Raw genomic sequence first — 22,747 nt, 5'->3', positions numbered from 1 at the left:
CAGAAGGATGTAGGTTGCAGTAGGTACTGGGAGATGAAAAAGCTTGCACAGGATAGAGTAGCATGGAGAGCTGCATCAAACCAGTCTCAGGACTGAAGACCACAACAACAACAACAACAACAAAGACTCTTTAGTACACTTATGGAAACGGTTAATACCACCACCCTCCCTCGCGTGCGAGATCTGCCGTACTTTACTGCTTCTCTAACTGGGATAGCTTCCGTGTAATAGACTGCTGCCTCCTTAGGCAGACAATTGATAACTTTCCGTTGTGTTGTATCCCGCTCATCCTACATTGTCGCCGTCTATGTTCTCCGTTCGATCCGTATAAATCTTCGTCAAATTCAAGATAATAGTACCAGCGGAAAAATGCTCCTATCGGAGCACAAAAAAAATGCGAATATGTTCCTGTTCATTTAATGGAGGCTGACCGAAAAGTGGGATAAAAGCTACTTCATTCTACTTTCTTTAGCACCTTTAAAGTTTTTTTTCAAAAAGTTTTCGCTGGCGACATATTCGCACTCTTTTTAACATGCATCTCACTCCCCTAACTGTGGCTCACTCACCCCTACTAGTCCATCGCTCTAGGTCGCTCACACCCATCTACCCCTAGTTGCCCTTTCTCACTCACTCATTCGGCCCGACTTATTGTCATTATCTTTTCGTGTCTCTGTCATTGTTCCTGCTCATCCGTTCTGTCCTACTACTACAGTCTCCTATCCCGCTCTTGCTCTCTTACTGCTACTACCGCTTTCCTTCCTTCCCTCTGCTGCTGTCTCTTCTCACTGCTGCTGTATCTCTCTTCGTCGTTGTCATTGCCACAGACTGTCTCTCATTATCACTTGCTCTCACCCACCTCCACTTTCTCTTTGTTCCTGTTCCGCTGGCGCTGTCTGCTTCACTCTTTTCCTAGTGCTGTTCCGTTACTGTCAACTACGTTCCACTGCCACTGTTGCCTGTCTTTCTCTCACACTGCCATTGTCTGCTTCGCACTTTGTATGACTCAACCACTGTCTACTATCTTCCCGTGTTTATTACTTTTCCGTCTCTTTGCCACTTGCACCGTCTTCTTCTTTCTCAGCATAAAAAAGCGGGAATATGTTTGTGTGCCAAAATTTTTGGTAAAAATTTAAAGATGCTGAGGAATGTAGAATGACGCAGCTGGTATCCCACTTTTTAGTCAGATTCTTTTAAACAAACAGGAACGTATTCGCTATTTTTCTGCTCTGAGAGAAGAATTTTTCCGTTGGTTTCCTTCTTTCCCCTGTGACTCATATGAAAAGGAATGCATTTTTCATTAAAATTTAGTTTACTTTGACATAAGTAAACTGGAATAATGCAAAACTAATCTTACTCCCCAGACCGGATTTTACGCGCACAAAAATGCGCATGTGCTTCAGTGCTACAACATGGGGTTCCCAGATGATAACGGAGCCACTGAACAGTATATTTCACAGTGCTACGTCCCTTTTTAAATTACGTTTTCGCCTCACATCGGATTTTACGTGTAATAATAGGATAACTTTGAACCCCTGTATCTCGGAAATGGATGAAGATATAAAAAAAATTTTAAAGTTAGTTCGAGAAGGGCATCTTAGGAATATATCGTCATCTGCTGTGCATAGCCATCTCGGAATTCGCGACTGGTTTTGGTACCCAAAAAATAAGTTTTTGGGCTGTTTCCAGAATGAGATTTTCACTCTGCAGCGGAGTGTGCGCTGATATGAAACTTCCTGGCAGTTTCAATCTGTGTGCTGGACCGAGACTCGAACTCGGGACCTTTGCCTTTTGCGGGCAAGTGCTCTACCATCTGAGATACCCAAGCACGACTCACGCCCCGTCCTCACAGCCTTTGGAAGGTAGGAGACGAGGTACTGGCAGAAGTAAAGCTGTGAGGACGGGACGTGAGTCGTGCTTGGGTAGCTCAGTTGGTAGAGCACTTACCCGCGAAAGGCAAAGGTCCCGATTTCGAGTCTCGGTCCGGCACACAGTTTTAATCTGCCAGGAAGTTTCATATCAGCGCAGACTCCGCTGCAGAGTGAAAATCTCATTCTGGAAACATCCCCAAGGCTGTGGCTAAGCCATGTCTCCGCAATATCCTTTCTTTCAGGAATGCTAGTTCTGCAAGGTTCGTAGGAGAGCTTCTGTGAAGTTTGGAAGGTAGGAGACGAGGTACTGCCAGAAGTAAAGCTGTGAGGACGGGACGTGAGTCGTGCTTGGGTAGCTCAGTTGGTAGAGCACTTACCCGCGAAAGGCAAAGGTCCCGATTTCGAGTCTCGGTCCGGCACACAGTTTTAATCTGCCAGGAAGTTTCATATCAGCGCACACTCCGCTGCAGAGTGAAAATCTCATTCTGGAAACATCCCCAAGGCTGTGGCTAAGCCATGTCTCCGCAATATCCTTTCTTTCAGGAATGCTAGTTCTGCAAGGTTCGTAGGAGAGCTTCTGTGAAGTTTGGAAGGTAGGAGACGAGGTACTGCCAGAAGTAAAGCTGTGAGGACGGGACGTGAGTCGTGCTTGGGTAGCTCAGTTGGTAGAGCACTTACCCGCGAAAGGCAAAGGTCCCGATTTCGAGTCTCGGTCCGGCACACAGTTTTAATCTGCCAGGAAGTTTCATATCAGCGCACACTCCGCTGCAGAGTGAAAATCTCATTCTGGAAACATCCCCAAGGCTGTGGCTAAGCCATGTCTCCGCAATATCCTTTCTTTCAGGAATGCTAGTTCTGCAAGGTTCGTAGGAGAGCTTCTGTGAAGTTTGGAAGGTAGGAGACGAGGTACTGCCAGAAGTAAAGCTGTGAGGACGGGACGTGAGTCGTGCTTGGGTAGCTCAGTTGGTAGAGCACTTACCCGCGAAAGGCAAAGGTCCCGATTTCGAGTCTCGGTCCGGCACACAGTTTTAATCTGCCAGGAAGTTTCATATCAGCGCACACTCCGCTGCAGAGTGAAAATCTCATTCTGGAAACATCCCCAAGGCTGTGGCTAAGCCATGTCTCCGCAATATCCTTTCTTTCAGGAATGCTAGTTCTGCAAGGTTCGTAGGAGAGCTTCTGTGAAGTTTGGAAGGTAGGAGACGAGGTACTGGCAGAAGTAAAGCTGTGAGGACGGGACGTGAGTCGTGCTTGGGTAGCTCAGTTGGTAGAGCACTTACCCGCGAAAGGCAAAGGTCCCTATTTCGAGTCTCGGTCCGGCACACAGTTTGAAACTGCCAGGAAGTTTGAAGTTTTTGGGGTGTTTCTCGATAACGGATAATGATTTTTGAAAACAAGGAGATGGCTCTCCTAGACCCCCAGAGAATATACGTTTAAAATATGACAAATTGTTGCGGTTTTTTATAATGTAGATTTCGCCTCATACCGGATGTTTCGCATAGAAGTAGGGTAACTTTGAACCTCCGTGTCTTGGAAACGGATGAAGATATCCAGAAAATTTCCAAGGCTGTTCGAGATCTGGATCTTCGGAATATATAGAAAAAATTTCAGACGTTTTCTTGGAATCCTCGGCTAGATTTTGGTCCGCAGGTGACGGCGGAAATATAGTTATCTGGTTGGTTTGGAGAGAAAGGGACCAAACTACAGGGTCTTCAGTCCCTTGGAAATATAGTAAAGACACGTTTTTTGTGGGGTTTTCCGGGGTAGCGCCCATGAACTAATGTAACCTCCACAAGCCTCGTCAAGTCCACAGGAGACCACATCAAAAGTAAAAAAGAACGTACCGATTTGCTCCATTTGCTTAAACAGTAGGAAGTGTGTAATACTCATACTTTGACCGTGTACTGTAGGATAGTGACACTAAGAACGATCCTCGTGTTGAACATACAATGGTCCCTAGCCGAAGGGCTATCCGAAACACCTGACCCTACCTTTTTATCACCAACAGAACCCGAAGTATGAGCACCGGAAAATCCAGTTTTTATGAGCGGCGTTTTGCAACATATTACATTCATATCTGTCGCATGCATACCGATTGAGCAAAGTCTTCATTTCAGCCTTCAGATTTGCAGAAACTTCATATTTTACAATACTGGCACAGATTAGTACGTTTTCTTCTCTGTAGCTGAATGGGGCTAGGAATACCGGTAAGGCATCTTATTTCCTTATTTTAATTTCGTGCAAGGTCCACCATTCAGCAGATTTCCTAATCAATGGCTTTCTTCTGTCTCCAGTCAAATAGTTAAATTTTTCTATGTCTGACCAAGAGTTCTATTTTGCCATTGATTAGACAGTGTCCTGTCTGCGAGATTCGTTTCAAAATGAATTTATTCGTAAGTTTTTCCCTTCAGATACCAGTGGGACGTCGTCGACGAGTTCTACTCGACTGGCCGTTTCCGGTCGCAGCTCAACTGCGAGGCAGGGGAGTGGGCCGCAACAACCAACCCGCTCTGTTTGAGAACCACGACAGAGTTCGGCATTCGTGGTTCAGATTAGCAAATTGGTTGCTTGGGAAGGTGCAGCATTCATTCGACACTCCAGACCAGGTACAAAGGCGGACTGTGCCTTAGTGGAGAGGCAGATGCCACTTCCCGATCACATTCGAATGCCGCCCATCTGACGACGATTATGACGCTCGATAGGGTTTAAGAGGAGCTTACCTGCGTGGTTATTAGTTCCTTTATCCCCATAATAGTCGGCGAGCTAAAAGGAGAGTTCTGGGAGTATTACGGACAGAGCTTGGGGAAGAGCTGTGACACTGCCACAATAAGTGACTTACGGAGAACATGGAACGCGGAGTGTCGATAAAAGAAGATGAAGAAAATGCGCAGACAAGGCAGTGGGAGGAAGTGCCGTGGGTAGAGTTCCCCCCAGAATGAGAGATGGGGTGGAAGATTGATCCTGCAACTGCCTTTCATCCCCCCCCCCCCACCCTTTACATCGACCCTAGAAGAGAGTGTCATAAAAAGGGAAGCTCATTCCGTGTATTCCAGTGATCGACACTAGGAAGTGACATTGTAAAAAGCAAAGATCATTCAGTGTATCACAGATGACAAGGACAAATAAGAATTAAGCGACTGGCTGCAAATGGGTATTGATTGAAACCAATGAAGAAAGTTGAAAATTTGTGCCAGACTAGGGCTCGAACCTGGGTTGCCTGCTTAGTAGGCAGATGCTCTGACCACTAAGCCATCCGGACACAGAGGTGATCACGATTGCACGAACTACCCTAGCACTCTTCCCATCAGATCCAAATTCTGAACTTTTTCTCACACAACTCCTTGTCCATTATCCTCATTACAGAATCCCCTGCCACACACACACACGTTCACATAAATTTACATGTATGTAGATGAAGGGACAGTGTTCTATCTCCTCGACAGAGTTCGACTTCCTGGGGTACGGGTCGCTCTCGACGTTCACACAGTTCGTGATCCTGTTCCACATGGGCACGGACTTCTGCCAGCGCCTGATGGACGACCCGGTCGTTCGCGAGCTGATCGACTCCCAGGAGCGGACGTACGACCTGCTCATCATGGAGACGTTCTACCACGACTGCTTCTTCGCCCTCTCGCACAAGTACCGGGCGCCGACCGTGCTCGCTTGCGCCTTCGGCGGCGGCAACACGTGGATCAACTACGCGGTCGGGAACCCGTTCCCGCTGTCCTACCTGCCCGAGGGCGGCGTGGCCTACACGACCCGTATGAGCCTCTTCCAGAAGACCTACAACTCTCTGCTCTCCCTCGCACTCAACCTCTACCGGGATCTGGTCTACTTCCCGGCCCTAGACGAGATCGTGCGCAAGGCCTTCGGTGACCCGAGCATGCCCCCCCTGGCGGAGATGGAGCGCAACACGTCCCTGCTACTGCTCAACAATCACTTCAGCTTCGACTACGCGAGGCCGTTGGTGCCCAATGCTGTACAGGTCGCTGGGATGCACATCAGGCCTCCTAAGGTCCTCCCAAAGGTATGTGCTGTGCATACGAGACACAAAGCTAGACAATAAACAACATATATAAAAAGTAGGAAGTATGTGTGAATGTCCAGCACCTTCATCAAAATTACTGGATCGTTTGCAACCGAATTTGGCACACTTATCACTTGCCCCATAGTAAATAGGACCAGAGGTAGGGGCAAAAAAACTGTTTTTCAGCCCCTGAGATGCAGGCTGCCTGGCATGGCATCGTGTTGTGTTGGGATAGTGTTGGCGAGCATTACTGACGCCAGCCTGCTCTGGACCGCAGCCTCCTGGACGTCCAGAAATAATATTATTTTTTATGAAGAATGTAGTCAGTTGTGAAAGGAAGACTTTTTCAACAATTTTTAAAACCCCTGACGAGAGTGACACAGACCTACAGTAAGCTTTACACTGCTGGTCAGCTTTTTTATGTGACAGTATTACCCTTGCTGTTTTTAGCTGGATTGGGAAAACGCCACTTGAGAGTGATGATGAATTGCATATATTTGACAAAGGAGGCCTCATGTGCCTTGCTGACTTTTTTACAAAATTATCCGGGATGTCATAGATACCAACTGAATATTTACTCCTCAGCGAATTAATAGTATTTACAAGTTCATCACATCCCGCTGGACTGAAGAGAGAAAAAAAAACTAGGATAGATTGTTTCTTTGAATACATTAAAGCTCTTTAGTGTTGTGTTCGGTAAATTTGCACATGTTTCCTTCACTAATTTGTCAACAAAGATTTTGTAACAAGAACTGAAATTGTTCTCAGTTGACCTAGGATCAGCGACATTTCTTCTATCCTGTGATAAGACTATATTTTTGAGAGCTGTCTTCTTCCTTATAAGACTCTGCATAATTTTTCACCTGAACTTAGTTTTGTAATATAATTATCATTTTCCTTCATTTTTCTCTTTCCTATGACACATTCAGAAGTAACTTGTATTTCTGTAAGTAACATAGAAACTCTAAGCCTCTGTTTGTTTTTTAGAGTAAAAAAAGTTCGCACTTCGTTTTACAAGAGACCATAACACCTCGAGTTATCCATTTTTTAATCTGTATTTCTGAAAAAATTACTTTATTTTTGGAACAGTATTTTCTAAGTTAGCCTTGAAAATGTTCAAAAAATGTGCAATCTTTTCATTGGTAACAGAGCTACCATATACTGCACTTGTAGCCAAGCCTGTTCCACTATCTAGCTTCCGGAAATGGTCACTATTTCTCTGACTGTAGCTCCTTTTATGCAAGACATTTTCCGCACAGGTTAAAAGGTGATTTACATTTGGTAACTGCTAGAAGCGGTCGCTGTAGCTGGTATCAGAGGTTTCTGGCATTCACTTTACACATACGAGTGGCACCAGTTTTTGTTATGTGAGTAAGACAGCTAACAGCCAAACACAGATTTTAGGCTTTTGTTGTATCAAAGAATTTTTCTCTGTGAGCGCTTTGGCTCAGAAAATCAGTCTTAAAATCTGCACAGATTACCGTTATTTTCGCAATAATCTTTAGATAGCCTAGACCCAGGCCTGTTGTTTGAAACAAAAAGTCACCCATATTGCTATCAGAAAATCTGTACACACATAAAGTAACAGTTTTTTTCTGCCACCTATTCAATCGGGTTCAAAACCACTCTCACAACAAAAATTACACAGAGCTGCTACACTCTTATAATTTAAATGTTCTTTACATAAATGCAAGTTCCCCAATATTTAGATTCTGTTCTAAGTAAACAGTTTGTAATGTTAAAAGCTAATATTTTAAGTGTTGAAAATAGAAATTTTGTGACCGTGTTTTACAAAAACGTAAAACTGAGACATCCTTCTGTTGACTGCAAAGAAGTATGTTTATTTCATGAACTTTGTTTTCTAATGACTGCATATTCTGGTTTTTATAGTTTAGCTCTGCAACAAATTTTTTTGTGGTAGCCTCACTCTTTTTAGAAGAGTCAGAATCTTAGGAGCAAGACAGTAATGTATCAACAACATTTTTATTGTAAGAGAAGTCAAAAGATGACGAGTTTAATAACCACACATTTTTTTCTGTTCATAAATTAAACAGTGTTGGTTCACAGTATGGACGGAACAAAATATGAAATGATTCAGATGAGGCACATCCTACTGCTTTTGATGAAGTGACTGGGGGTGATCTTTGGGCTACAGCAATATGTACAGTGTTGGCGTGGAACTGCATTAACAAAAGAAGCCAGCGTATGGTACAAGAGGCGTTTGCTTACTATTTTATACAAGAATTCCATTTTAATACCTGAAATTCCATAAGAGAACTGAAGACAACTTTTTTTCATTTTCATACATAATTGCTTTATGTTGGACATGAGAGCTACTGTCATATCGTACCAGGAAGCAATGAGAATTTCATGAACAATGATTTTGGATCTATAATTTCACAATCTTTCCACCTAAGACCAAAGTTACATCCCTCAACAGGATCCCTACTGGATCGATCAAACTAAAATGGAGAACTAGCAACTCCAAACAAGTTAACCAATTCAATTTTCTGAGTTGCTGAATACTACATATCCAAGAAATATATACTGACTTCGTGCCACAAATTTTTTTATCTGCACACGGAGCCCTTATAAAATCAATCATACGATGAACTAGCAGCTGGGTTTCCCCTGTCCAGGACTTGCAGGAGTTCATGGACGCCGCCACCGAGGGTGTGGTCTACTTCAGCATGGGTAGCAACATCAAGAGCGCCGACCTGTCCGAGGAGTTGCGGGCGGTCTTCCTGAAGACGTTCGCCAAGCTGAAGCAGAAGGTGCTCTGGAAGTTCGAGGACGACTCACTGCCGAACCAGCCGCCCAACCTGAGGATCAGCAAGTGGTTTCCACAGAGCGACCTGCTCGGTAAGTTTACTGCAGTGGACCGACAGATTTTGAGGGTGGGGGGACTTAGTAAATAAATGTTTTGCAAAAAAAGATGAATTAAACTACATCCTGGCCCAGAACAATCTAACAATACCCTCTGCGGGAGCGCCATCTACCAACTGCAATGCCCAGAATTGAACAACATCTTACCCACAATTCTTGCAACACTTTCCAAAATGGTATATGAATTAAATACGTGAGAGAATAAAATTTTACCTACACCTTTAGCTCCACAATGAATTTACAAAAACAAAAGATGGTTCGACTTATATATTATTTTGCAACATATTCTCCTTCCTTTTCAATGCAATTGGTCCAGAGGTCGACAAGCTTGTCTGTTCCTGCCGAAAAGAAGGTTTTTGGCTGGTCGTGAAGCCATTTTTGCACAGCTTCCTGTAACTCCACAACTGAGGGAAATCTAATACCTCCCTTAGCAGCCTTGCGCGGGCCAACAACTGAAAGTTGGAGGCGGCCAGATCTGGGAAGTAGGGTGAGTGTTCCAGCAACTTAGTACCCAGCCTCTCGATAGTTTCAACAGCGTGGGGCTGGGGCAGGTGTTGTCATGCAACAGCAGTACTTTCTGTGACATCAGACCACCTTGTCTGATGTGATTTGGTGATCTTAGCTCGTTTCCCAACGATTCACAGACTCTTCCTTGATGATTGATCCCTTTATCGTGTACTATAATAATTTCAAGCCCATTTGCTCCTCTTTCCCACCGATCCAGAGTTTTCTCACTCCATACTCTGGCGTTTTGATTCTGGCTCATTGTGGCGAACCTACGATTAATCAGCAGTGACTATCTTTGTCAAAAACTAGTCGCCTTCCCTGTTGAAACACATAATTAAGAGCTGGCAGATGCCAACCCTCGAGTTCTTAAGTAAGCTGTTGCAGTACCCATCATAAAGAAACTTTATGCAAGCCAAGATCATTGCGGATGATCTGATGGGCAGAACTGTGACTCGTGTCCAAAGAAGAAGTTACCACATTGATGGGAACTCGCCATCCGCTAAAACCATCTGCTGAGCTTGCTGAATCTCTTGGCCAGCAATGGACACAGATGGGCTGTTCGTGTGTCACACTTGCCCAATCACTTTCGAACATCTAGATCCATAAATAAGCACTTTTATGTGACACGGCATTGTCCCCATATTGTGCTGAAAGTCCATAATGAATTTCTGCCAGTTTCACCCTTACCAACAAAAGAAATCAATCACTACTTATTGTTGTTCCTCGGAACATACCAGTACTGGAGTGGACATGTTCATCCTGTTACAGACCTACCTTCGAACTGATCGTTATTGTCACGCCCCTTATAAATTCGTTACGTTTGAGCGTGATACTATTTGATCTGATTCTGGAGGCTACCTCTCCTCGCACGTTGTGAACGTTAGGCAGCAAGGTATTTCTTTATTAACGGCTCAAAAGGCAAAATGACAACTTTGTCCCTCGTTGAGGCTGGAACGAGAGTGCTCAATGGACAACGCTCCTCGCTCTTGTCTACATACAGAGCGAGCAACTGGAGGGGGGGGGGTGAGGTTTTTGCATTTGCCAGTCTGTTTCCTGCTTAATGAACTATTTTAACTCAGATCTCATGTAATGGCTGGGCTTAATTTAAAATCGTGACTACTGTGGGAGATTAGGGCACACATACACAATTTATTTACTATTTTAAAAACATTTCTTGTGTTTAATTCACTTTCTATATACGCAAAATTAATGGTTTATTACTTTAAGTGTACTGTCAATGGGTCCCCTAATCTTTAATTAAGAGTGTCAGACAATAAAAGAATCAAGGGCAATACATAATCATGTGGCGGAAACTGTTTCAGACTGAAGACACAGGTCTGCAAACCGCAGGGTAATCTAAGCTAGTGCAATTCTATAAAGATTGTGCAGGGGTTGATCAAGCAAGTTGAACCTAGCAGAATAACGCCTAATAAACTGTTTTAGCGCTCAGTAAAGTTATCACGGCAAAACTCAAGTTATTTTAATATAATGGAAAGAAACTTTGATTATTCTACGATTTGTACCTCTAATTACATCTGACTGGTTATGCGAACGCTTTCGGGAACGCCACCAAGCACGATAAAGTACCTTGGATTGAAAATTATTCTTTTATTATTATTTTGAATCATTGAAACATTACAAGCGACTGATGTCCATGACGCTTCTTAGAACTGAAAAACATTAATGGTCAAAATCTACCAGTGGATTTTCCACGCGACGTCAGTTGCATAGCCACATCGATTTATTTCCTCCCTTACGTTCTCATAGCGAAAGCCTTCGCGCAGGGCACGTAATGCAAGCTGGTGTGTGTGTGTGTGTGTGTGTGTGTGTGTGTGTGTGTGTGTGTGTGTGTGTGTGAGTGTGTGTGTGTGTGTGTGTGTGTGTGTGGGGGGGGGGGGGGGGCGGGGGGCGAGGCACGTCGACTTCAACTCTTCATAAAGAAATCACACGAGGTAGGCATTATGAAATCATTTAAACACAATCACGGGGCTGTAATTCCCTTTAAAGAACACCTAAACTTATAAACAAACTGGAGGATTTGAGCGAACTCAAAAACACTAACGGATTTGGTGCAAAGTGTGCTCCCATAAGTTAAGTACAAAGAGAACGGCCCAAAACACCGAAAATTATCCCACATTAGGTTGAGCTCGAATTCGCAGCTATCTCGGCTAACTATTCAGTTATTTCACACATAAGGCCCGAAGGTACTGTTCATTATCACAATGTGGAAAAAAAACAGATACACCAGTACACAAAACAAAGAATTCTGCAAAAATCTCAACTTCGCTGTTTTTAACCAACGATACTTAATCACACAAATATGTAAAACGTTTCTTGCAGAACGGTGGAAGAAATTTGAGAATTTTCATGGCTCAAGGCCAGATGTATTCCCTACTATGATACAAAGAAAAGTATGTAAAATTATCATTAAAGCATTACAAACCGCACATGAGATCGCACCATTTCACTTGGGCTTTGCACTAAAAAACTTTATTAATTGTTGACTTACCTGAGTACCAAACGGACGGCTAGTACTCCATCTCAGGAACCCAAGTCCCCATCTTACCACCAGTGAAATAATCAAAAATTGCCAAAATAATCGTATTTCACCCTTTTCCCCGCCGACATTGACTATAAAGCACGCATTTCTCGCAACATAAACGATTCTGTGACTCATTTTTCGGACAATTTTGTTACCACCGTGACCTCGACCACGGAGACGTCTTCCTCGTCAGCCGGCCTGGAACACTGCCGAAAATGGCCGGGCCGCCTCACTGCCTGCCTGCCTCTCCGCCCACCGACACTCGCCACGCTGGCGTTAGCGCCCGCCAGTCTCTTTGCCCAGTCGTCCCTACTCTTTCCTCTTTCCAGACCACCACACCCACTGTACCTTTGGTTAATCTTTCTGCTGCTAGCTCAAACACACCGGCATTCATATTTTCACATTGTGAGCACTGAAAGGAAACAACACTTCGCCCCTCCGCATCCTCACGGCCCTCGAGTGTGACAATCTTTACGTGTAGCTGCTACACGTTCTGTCATTATGAAATTGTTTTGGTACAGTGTAATTATACTGAAGTGTCAAAGAAACAGGAATATGCTTGCGTATTCAAATACAGAGAGATGTAAACAGGCAGAATACGGCGCTGCGGTCGGCAAGGTCTATATAAGACAACAAGTGTCTGGCGCAGTCGTTAGATCGGTTACTGCTGCTAGAATGGCAGGTTATCAAGATTTAAATGAGTTTGAACGTGGTGTTATAGCCGGCGCACGATCGATGGGACACAGCATCTCCGAGGTAGCGATGAAGTGGGGATTTTCCCGTACGACCATTTCACTAGCGTACCGTGAATATCAGGAATCCGGTAAAACATCAAATCTCCGACATCGCTGCGGTCGGAAAAAGACCCTGCAAGAACGGGACCAATAACGACTAAAGAGACTCGTTCAGTGTGATAGAAGTGCAACTCTTCCGCAAATTGCTGCAGATTTCAGTACTGGGCCATCAACAAGTGTCAGCGTCGGAACCATTCAACGAAACACCATCGATATGGGCTTTCGGAACCGAAGGCCAACGCGCGTACGATTGATGACTGCACAACGCAAAGCTTTACGTCTCGCCTGGGTCAGTCAACACCGATATTGGGCTGTTGATGGCTGGAAACATGTTGCCTGGTCGGATGAATCTTGTTTCAAATTGTATAGAGTGGATGGACCTGTACGGGTATGGAGACAACCTGATGAATCCGTGGATCCTGCATGTCAGCAGCAGACTGTTAAAGCTGGAGGAAGCTCTGTAATGGTGTGGGGCGTGTGCAGTTGGAGTGATATGGGGCGCCTGATACCTCTAGGTACGACTCTGACAGGTGACACGTACGTAAGGATCCTGTCTGGTCACCTGCATCCATTCGCGTCCATTGTGCATTCCGACGGACTAGGGCAATTCCAGCAGGACAATGCGTCGCGCCACAGGTCCAGAATTGCTACGGAGTGGTTCCAGTGACACTCTTCTGAGTTTAAACACTTCCGCTGGCCACCGAACTCTCCAGACACGAACATTATTGAGCTTATGTGGGATGCCTTCTAACGTGCTGTTCGGAAGAGATCTCCACCCCCTCGTACGGATTTATGGACATTCCTGCAGGATTCGTGGTGTCAGTTCCCTCCAGCACTACCTCAGAGATTCTTGATGCAATAATTTACCAACAGCCGTATGTATTGTAGAAATTTATTTTATTTTATGACCTTCTATGTGCTACCAGTTTCGGCATTATATTGATGCCATCTTCAGGCCCCATTCGTCATAGTCGTAAAATCACTATATACAGAAGGAGCCATATAACTGTATCCGTGAATCAATTCGTCCTGCAAGCGCCTGGCCACCAAGAGCTGTTGCAGAACGAATTGATTCACAGATCCAGTTATATGGCTCCTTCTGTATATAGTGATTTTACGACTATGACGAGTGGGGCCTGAAGATGGCATCAATACAATGCCGAAACTGGTAGCACATAGAAGTTCATAAAATAAAATAAATTTCTACAATACATACGGCTGTTGGTAAATTATTGCATCAAGGAATTCATGCTAGCCGTCGTCCCACTATCCATAAAGGATCAACGAAGACTTTAGAGATAAGTCGAGTCCATGCCACGTCGTGTTGAGGCACTTTTGGTGCTCGCAGGGGCCCTATGTGATATTAGGTAGGAGCACCAGTTTCTTTGGCTCTTCAGTGTAAATACAAATGCAAATAGAACGATAGTAGTTAGGCTTCGCAGCTGTAGCGGTGAGGTTGACGGCGGGCGCTGACCTGTTGCAGTGCACCGCAACGTGCGGCTGTTCGTGACGCACGGCGGCATGATGAGCCTGCAGGAGGCGCTGTACGCCGGCGTGCCGCTGCTCGGCTTCCCCATCTTCGGCGACCAGGAGGCCAACCTGGTGCGGGCGCGCGACGCCGGCTTCGGCCTGCTGCTGCACATCCACAACATCACCGAGCAGTCGCTCGGCTGGGCCCTCGACCAGCTGCTCGGCGACCCCAGGTAGGCAGCGCGAGCCGGCCGGCAGGGGCCCCGAGGACGCCGGCTACCCGCTGCGCTTTTTTTTCCCTTTATTGTGGCCGGAGTGGCCGTGCGGTTCTAGGCGCTACAGTCTGGAACCGCGCGACCGTTACGGTCGCAGGTTCGAATCCTGCCTCGAGCATGGATGTGTGTGATGTCCTTAGGTTAGTTAGGTTTAGTTAGTTCTAAGTTCTAGGCGACTGATGACCTCAGAAGTTAAGTCCCATAGTGCTCAGAGCCATTTGAGCCCAAAAGGTGGGCTGTCAGCAGCATCCTACGCCGCTCTTCAGCCACAGGTCGACAGTGAAAAAATATAATGATGACACAGAAAAGACTGAAAAATTGACGGGCAAAAGACAGTTGACACAGAATACAAAAAAACACGAAGCCGTTCACACTCGACGAAAAACACACTAAAACTGTCGGCAGGGCGCACTAACACTGACGACTTCGTCGGCACAGGTGAACGTAGGAGCGTGACGGTGAACACTAAACACCAACACGATGGCACACATGGCGATGATTTCCGGCGCGCGAATGTCCACGTAACGTGTGCGAGTCCGGGGACCTGTCAAGAGGGGAAGAAGGGGGAGGGGGAGGGAGAGCAAAGATGCCAATGGGAGAGGAGATGGGAGGAGGAATGGAGGTATGGGGGTAGGGGAAGCCCGGGGGATGAGTAGGGAGAAAGGGAGGAGGGAAGGAATGGGGAGAGAAGGGAGAGAGGGTGCCCAAAGGAACAAACAGAGGTAGAGGGAGGGAGGATCAAAGTTGGTAGGAGGGGTAGATGGAGGGGAGGAGGGCACCATCACGGACGGGGAGCTGGCGGAAGCCACCTTGGGAGAGGGTGTGGAGAGTGGAGAGATGGAGATCAGGTGGGACGTGGGAGTACAGGCGCGGCAGTGGGTGGGGGCGGGAGAGGATGGGAGAGACCAGCGGGTGAGGAGGATCGAGTTTACGGGAGGTGTCGAGGATCCGCATCCGTTCGAGGAAAAGGAGGAGGTGGGGGACGGAATAAGGTCGTACAGGATCCGCGTGGGTGAGGGGAGACGGATGCGATAGGTGGGGCGAAGCCGCTGCGCTTCCTTCGTCATACCAATAAAATGGATGTAAACAGACACAAACGCCACGATTGGGCAGTAGCCGCAGCACAAGTACACTCGTATTCTTACGCTCTTTGAAGTACGTCCATCTTACGTGCTAGGTACCTATGTGACTGTGGGTGAAACTTTAAGATATTCCAACGTATTAAGAGCCATCAGCGTTTTTCTTAATCGTACATTAGCAGCGAAGTTTTTATTCGAAAACTCGTATACTGTCGCGGGTCTCTGCAAGCGCTACTTGTGCTCTGGCTGTCGCGGTGTTAGTACGTACTGTCAAAAGGGACGGCGACGCTTCCTGCTGCCTAGTGAAGCGCGCGCACGGAACAAAAAATGGTAAAAATGGCTCTGAGCACTATGGGACTTAACATCTGAGGACATCAGTCCCCTAGAACTTAGAACTACTTAAACCTAACTAACCTAAGAACATCACACACATCCATGCCCGAGGCAGGATTCGAACCTGCGACCGTAGCGGTCGCGCGGTTCCAGACTGTAGCGCCTAGAACCGCTCGGCCACTCGCAGTGGTAACACGGCTTCCCTTCAGATCACCGAAGTGCTTTCGGCCTGGGCTGGGTGAGCACCCGGTTCAATATGTGTTCAATATTTCTCTTTCACATTTGGAGGAGATGGCAACGTGATCTATTTGAAATTCTCCGATACTCTTTATCGGAGATACCCAGGTTTTTTGTTTTCTGGGAAAATGTTTAAAACGTGTTGACATTAGCTTGAGTTTAAACTGCTTACAGAGCATAATTAACCTTTCTCCATTTTTGTTGGTTCGTTTGTGTGCGGGAAAGTTGCCGACAATATCGCGGAATTTCTTTTCTTTTCCAATCTGAGCGTTAAAATCTCCTAGAAGTATTTTTGCATTGTTTTCTGGGATTTCTGATATATGATCCTTAAGGTTTTCCCAGAATTCATCTGTTTCTTCCCTATTTTTAGCGTTATTTTTGTCATTTGTGGGAGCGTGAACATTGATTAATGTGTATTTTTTATTTGCACGTCGAAAAGTGGGGAAAGATGTTCTCGATGATGTTGACCAAAAATGTTCGACAGAGTTCAGAATTTTTGTGTTTACAGCAAAAGCTGTGCCAAGCTGAGGGCATTTCTTCATTACAGTTTTTCCAGGTTTTCCTTTAAATATTCTGAATTTGTTTGATTCAAATGTGTTTTCATCAGTGAAGCGAGTTTCTTGTAGCGCCACAATTTGTATGTCTTCCGTGTGTAACTGGTCTGTAAGGTGCTTAAGTTTTCCCACTTTGAGAAGGGAGTTTATGTTGAGAGTTGCTATGTTGAAGATTTTTCTGGGTTTAATCTTGTTGGATTTGCATGGTGTTGCAGACTCCCCAGAATCCATGGATCTGCTTGCGTCGTTGCCGATGGTGGATTGGCCACCTGGGGTAGTTTCGTTATTGAAAGACATTTCCATCATGCGTTAAGATTGTAACTGTTGAAATTCTTCAAAGTTGGGGAGATTACTTGCGTAACCTACCAGGAATACGACTAACGTTGTTAGCGTTAGAAGGTTTTCTTGAAACATCCGCCTCTAACATGAGGAACAGACGCTGCCCACAAGCTGCTCAATCTGGGTACAGACGCTTGCAGTTATAGATTTTTGGTTCCTCCGCTCTCTCCGCCGTTGGGAGTTAAAAATTCCTCATCCGCCTATGAGACCGTTGACCGGTTTTCACCCGTAACCCTAGGCAGGGGCCCTCACAGGGTGCTACCATCCGGAGCCAGATGGACCCAGGTTTTTTTTACGAGGTTTATTATTATTATTATTATTATTATCTAGACCCTGACTGGGATGGGGCTGCAGCAAGCGGGTCACCGTGCCCGAGAGAGAGGTTTTCGGAAGGGGGTCGTGAGGAGGCTTAAAAGTGACGCCACTCCGCCCTCGTGTAGGATTACCAGGTGTACCGGTATGAAATGAGCGTTAAGATACAAATGTGTCGATAGGGATCATTTGTTGTGAACGAGCCATAATTTTTTTTGTTTGGTTCGTATGACATCTGTCAAAGATATTTAGTATACATCAAGTCATGGAACAAACATCATATGTTTTCATCTTGTTATCAATGTCCAATTTTGTACCATAAAGTGATGATTTGCGGAATGCATTAATTTTTTTTCATTTGAAAAAAAAGTGCTGCAGAGTAGCATCGAATGCTTGTCGAGGCATATGGTGATCATGCTCTATCAGAAGCAACATGCAAAAGATGGTTTCAACGGTTCAGAAATGAAGAACGTGGAAGACCACCAAAAAAGTTGGAAGACGCCGAATTGCAAGCAATATTGGATGAAGATGATACTTTGAGTCAGAAGCAAATGGCAGGAATGCTAAATGTTGCACAACAAACAATTTCTGACCGTTTGAAAGCTATGGGAAAGATCCAAAAGTGTGGAAAATGGGTGCCACATGAATTGAATGAAAGACAGATGGAAAACCGAAAAACCATTTGCCAAATTTTGCTTCAAAGGCATGAAAGAAAATCAATTTTGCATCGAATTGTTACTGGCGATGAAAAATGGATTTATTAAAAAATCCTAAACGGTAAAAATCATGGGTTAATCCGGGACAACCATCAACATCGACTGCAAAACCAGATCGATTCGGCAAGAAGACAGTGCTCTGTGTTTGGTGGGATCAGAAAGTTGTGGTGTATCGCGAGCTTCTAAAAGCCAGTGAAACTGTGAACACTAATCGCTACTTACAACGAATGATCAATTTTAACTACGCATTGCTCGAAAAAAGACCATAATGGGCCAGAAGACATGGAAAAGTAATTTTTTTACACGACAATGCACCTGCACACAACGCAAAACTATTTCGGGATACGATCAAAACACTTGGCTGGGAGCTGCTACCCAACCCGCTGTATTCACCAGACTTGGCCCCTTCCGAGTACCATTTCTTTTCATCAATGGGACAGGCATTGGCTGAGGAACACTTCGATTGCTACGAAGAAGTCGAAAATTGGGTGTCTGATTGGTTTGCTTGAAGAGACGAACATTTCTGTTGGCGTGCTGTCCACAAATTGCCGCAAAGGTGGTCAAAATGTATAGAAAGCAATGGTCAGTACTTTGAATAAAATGTTTTTACTTTTCAATTCTTCTTTTTTCCTTTATTGTATTTCGATTCCCCCCGAAGGGGGCGGGCTGGCAGCAGCTTATTACGCTGCTCTGCAGCCTACAGACCTTTTTAAAACGTAAGAAGAAGTTAAGAAACAATAAAAGCAGGCGATAAAACGGAGACTTAAATTGTAAAACGGTGGAAAATTGTGGAAAGTTAAAACATAAAGCAAAGGGTTGGCAAAGCGAATAAAATACACAGGATGCAGACAGGTAACATAGTAGACACACAATTAAAAAACATGGTGACAGTCTGGTTTCTGTTCGCAAGAGATATAAAAGCACACCCAGCGACAGTATGATGGCCGTTCGCAACACTTCAGAAAAGATACACAACACTGAACTCTCACTGTAAACACTGCACTAAAATGTTGGCACAAAGAGGACACACCATAGCCTAGGGCAGATTTGGGGGGGGGGGGGGGTGGACCTGGACAGATGAGGGGGAAAACAAGGAAGGAGAAGAGGAAAAACGAAAGGGGGGGAACCACAGGAGGGAGTGGACTCATAAGGGTGGGAGGGGCAGGGCAGACGCGAGAGGGAATGGGGAAAGGCAGAGGACAGAAATGCAAAAGGACTCGAGGGAGAGAAGGGGGGCAGAGAGAGGGTAGGTGGGGAAAAAAGAGGATGGAAGGGGGGGAGAGGGAGCCCAAGAAAAGGATGGAGGAAAGGAGGGGGGGTGAGGATCAGAGTTGATAGGAGGGAGAGAGGGCATCATCCGGGAGGGGGAGTTGATGGAAGCCACCTTGGGAAAGGAGATGAAGGGTGTAGAGATGGAGGGTAGGGGGGACACAACAGTGAAGACGTGGCAGGGGGCGGGCATGGGAGAGGAGAGGAGCAACCAGGGGGTGAGGGGGATCAAGGCAGGTGTAGAGGATGCGGATATGTTCGAGAAATAGGAGCAGATGGGGGAAAGGAATGAGGTCATAGAGGATCTGCGCGGGGGACGGGAGGCGCATACAGAAGGTGAGGCGGAGTGCATGACGCTCAAGGATCTGGAGGGACTTACAGAATTTAAGGGGGGGGGGGCAGAAATCCAGGCGGGACTGGCATAACAGAGGATGGGACGGATTAAGGATTTGTAGGTGTGGAGGACAGTAGAGGGGTGCAACCTCATGTCCGGCCAGAGAGGAGTTTGAGGAGTCAGAGGCGCTTGTGGGCTTCGGATTGGATGGAGCGGAGATGAGGGATTCAGGTGAGGTGACGGTCAATGGTGAGGCCAAGGTGGGTGAGGGTGGGGGTGAGCCGGACAGGACGGGCACAGACGGTAAGGGAGAAATCCAGGAGCCGGAAGGGGCGAGTGGTACGACCTACGATGATTGCCCAGGTCTCAGAAGGATTGATTTTCAGGAGCCACCGGTTACACTGTGCGGCAAAAATGTGAAGGTGATTCTGGGGAATGCGTCGGGACCGTCGGAGGGTAGGAGCGAGGGCGAGGAATGCGGTGTCATCGGCATATTGCGAGAGGTGTACGGAGGGGGGCGGGGGTTGGGGCATATCTGCCGTGTACAGGAGGTAGAGGAGAGGGGAGAGGACAGAGCCCTGGTGCACACCTGCAGAGGGGTAGATGGTGTGGGAATTGGTAACATAGGAGAGGCGGCGGGAGAGGAAGGCGGCCATCAGACTGATGTAGTCGACAGGAAGGGCGTAGGTTTGGAGTTTAAACAGGAGACGGGGATGCCAGACACGGTCGTACGCCTTTTCGCGGTCGAGGGAGACAAAAATGGCGGAGCGACGGGAGTTAAGCTGGAAGGAGAGGAGATGAGTGAGGCGGAGGAGTTGGTCATCGGCAGAGATTTCAATTCAAAATTAGTGTTTCATTTTGACAAAGAAAAACGCTCATTTCATACGGGTACACCTGGTAGATCGAAATGCTGTGGCGAGTGTGGTTTTTGTAGGCCAGTCTGAGGCGGTTTCCCAGCTCGATAGAACGCGAGCGCCCCGTATCAGACGGCACTCCCCCCCCTCCTTGACCGGCCGCGCTCACCCGCCCTGTGACTGCCGGCAGGTACGCGGAGAGGGCGCGCCAGTGCTCGCGGCTGTTCCACGACCGGCCGGAGCCGCCGCTGCAGCTGGCGGCGCGCTCCGTCGAGTACGTGCTGCGCCATCGGGGCGCGCGCCACATGCGGTCTGCGGCGCTCGAGCTGCCCTGGTACCGCCTGCTGCTGCTCGACGTCGCCGCCTTCCTGCTGCTGTGCGCCGCGGCCGCCGCCCTGGCCGCCGCCCTCGCAGTCCGCTTCCTCGTGCGGAAACTCTCCGGCACAGCCGGCGCCGCACCTGTGCGGGGAAAGAAGAGCCAGAAGAAGGACTGAGCGCTGCGGGGCCGTCTGCAGTCACCGCCCCACGTCACTTCGAGACAGGCGTCGCCGCAGTTGGGGACCGTTTCGACAAAACTCGGCAGCCGCCACTTTTTTTCGTTCCTTAACTGTGCTGGCGTAAACTCTAGCCAGCACACCGGTCGTCAAAGCTGAAGCGCAAAGATCGGTAGCAGGAGCTGCATCGAGCTCGCCAGACACACACGCACAACAGACCACACGTCGGTCGCAAACTCTCGCGATAGGCGCGCTCGATCTAGCGCCCACTATCGATCTTTACGCTTCAGCTTTTCCGACCGGTGTACTGGCGAAAGCTTACGCCAGCACGTTAACGGATTTTGGTACTTCTATAGAAGACTCACACAATGGTTTAAAAGAATATACGACAAAACTGAATATTCGCTCTTGTAAAATGCTCCCGAATGTAGTAAATTTTGATAAAACTCGACCATTTTTCTTAAAACTCCACCAATCTTGTTCTATACTCCATTGTTGAAACTTGTTGTTGTTGTTGTTGTTGTTGTGGTCTTCAGTCCTGAGACTGGTTTGATGCAGCTCTCCATGCTACTCTACCCTGTTGCAACGTACGGGAGTTTATTGTAAAATCATCGATATATTGAAAAACATCTATTGGTAGTCTTAGAAGACCTCGAGTTGCTTTCTGACATACGTTGGCTCTGTTTAAACGCGCGGTTATGACCCCAGTATCATTTGCATCGAAATTATCATTACACTCTAATTACTAAACAAAAATATGGTGATTGCTAGCTACGAAATCAATAATGCGGTGATTAGCATATGATACCAAATTAAGATTGATTCAGAACAGGATGAGCAATATTTCTAGCGTAACATGACAATCCAATACAATCGCTAACCTAACTAGCCTGTCATTGGCACAATGCATCCTCTTTTCCTAACTCCTGAAGTCAACACTGAACCCTCAAGTGACTCTATTGAAGTTCTGCCTGAACGGACACAGACTCAGAGAGCGCCAGTCAATGAGCTAGTGGAATACGAACTCATTTAGTATTACAGTGCCCTACTTTGGCTGATGATTGCTAATATCACCGTAATTCTCCGCGATGATTACGACGGTCGGGCCAGACAACGTCGTGATGCCGTCTCTCCCGTGAGAGAGCTTGGCTTTGATCTCCAACGTGGACGCGGTTTGCGTCCGTAAACTCCTGTACGTAAGTGTTCATTTGCGCAGTACGTCACTAGTCAATACTCAAGCTACTTGCACATATGCCACGAGTAGTTGGTCGACTCAAGTGCGCGGCAGCAAAGGTACACTTCAGATTGCATATGAACACCACAAGTTAGTACAAATCTGTTTCTCTCCTCAGAGGAACAGAAAATGCTACGTGTGTGGAGTCGTATGCTCTAAACTATCCCGACTGGGAGAGTAACCACTGGACTCAATGCCGGTAACTTCTCCAACCTACTTCTCTCCACGCTCTCCAAGCAGGGCAGCCAGACACCGCGACTGCTCTCTTCCACAGCCAACGCCAGAGTCGGCCATCAGAGTTTTTGCAAACCTGGCCGTTCTTCGCCGCATGGATCCGTGCGCGTTGGTAGCCAATCACGACATAGACTTCCATGGATCCGTCCGCGTTTGTACCCAACCACGACACGGAATTCTCCCGCGGTTACTATTGCCGCCAAACTTTTAACACGTATCTCTACGCGCTCTGCGCCAATCCCGTCACAGTATCCCACAAATTTTCCACTGTGGCGCGAAATCGTCTTTCTCTCTTCCGCATATAGCTCCTTGCAGCTTCTTGTTGTGATGGCCCAGCCTCTCCGAACGTCTCTGGTGGTCTGAAGTGCCAGCCGACAAAGGGGTCCGGC

At 46.7% G+C, this 22,747-nt stretch overlaps 1 protein-coding gene and 1 non-coding gene across 2 annotated transcripts in view; one reads left to right on the top strand and one right to left on the bottom strand.

Moving 5' to 3' along the window:
* LOC124718869 (UDP-glucosyltransferase 2-like) overlaps window positions 1–21,341 on the top strand; it is a 95,512-nt gene extending 74,171 nt beyond the window's left edge. The window contains exons 3-6 of the mRNA XM_047244502.1: window positions 5,312–5,895; window positions 8,535–8,757; window positions 14,108–14,327; window positions 20,587–21,341. Of these exons, the coding sequence (XP_047100458.1) occupies window positions 5,312–5,895; window positions 8,535–8,757; window positions 14,108–14,327; window positions 20,587–20,890 (1,331 nt within the window). The 3' untranslated portion in view covers window positions 20,891–21,341. The remainder of the gene's footprint in view (window positions 1–5,311; window positions 5,896–8,534; window positions 8,758–14,107; window positions 14,328–20,586) is intronic.
* Window positions 5,055–5,127, bottom strand: Trnas-acu. Its single transcript has one exon. It is a non-coding gene; the product is annotated as a tRNA-Ser (tRNA).
* Window positions 21,342–22,747: the final 1,406 nt, after the last annotated feature.

This window comes from Schistocerca piceifrons, chromosome 10 (assembly GCF_021461385.2).
Source record: "Schistocerca piceifrons isolate TAMUIC-IGC-003096 chromosome 10, iqSchPice1.1, whole genome shotgun sequence".
Taxonomy (NCBI): Eukaryota; Metazoa; Arthropoda; class Insecta; order Orthoptera; family Acrididae; genus Schistocerca; species Schistocerca piceifrons.
Note: the sequence above shows the minus strand (reverse complement) of the source record. Positions and strands in the feature narration are given on the sequence as shown.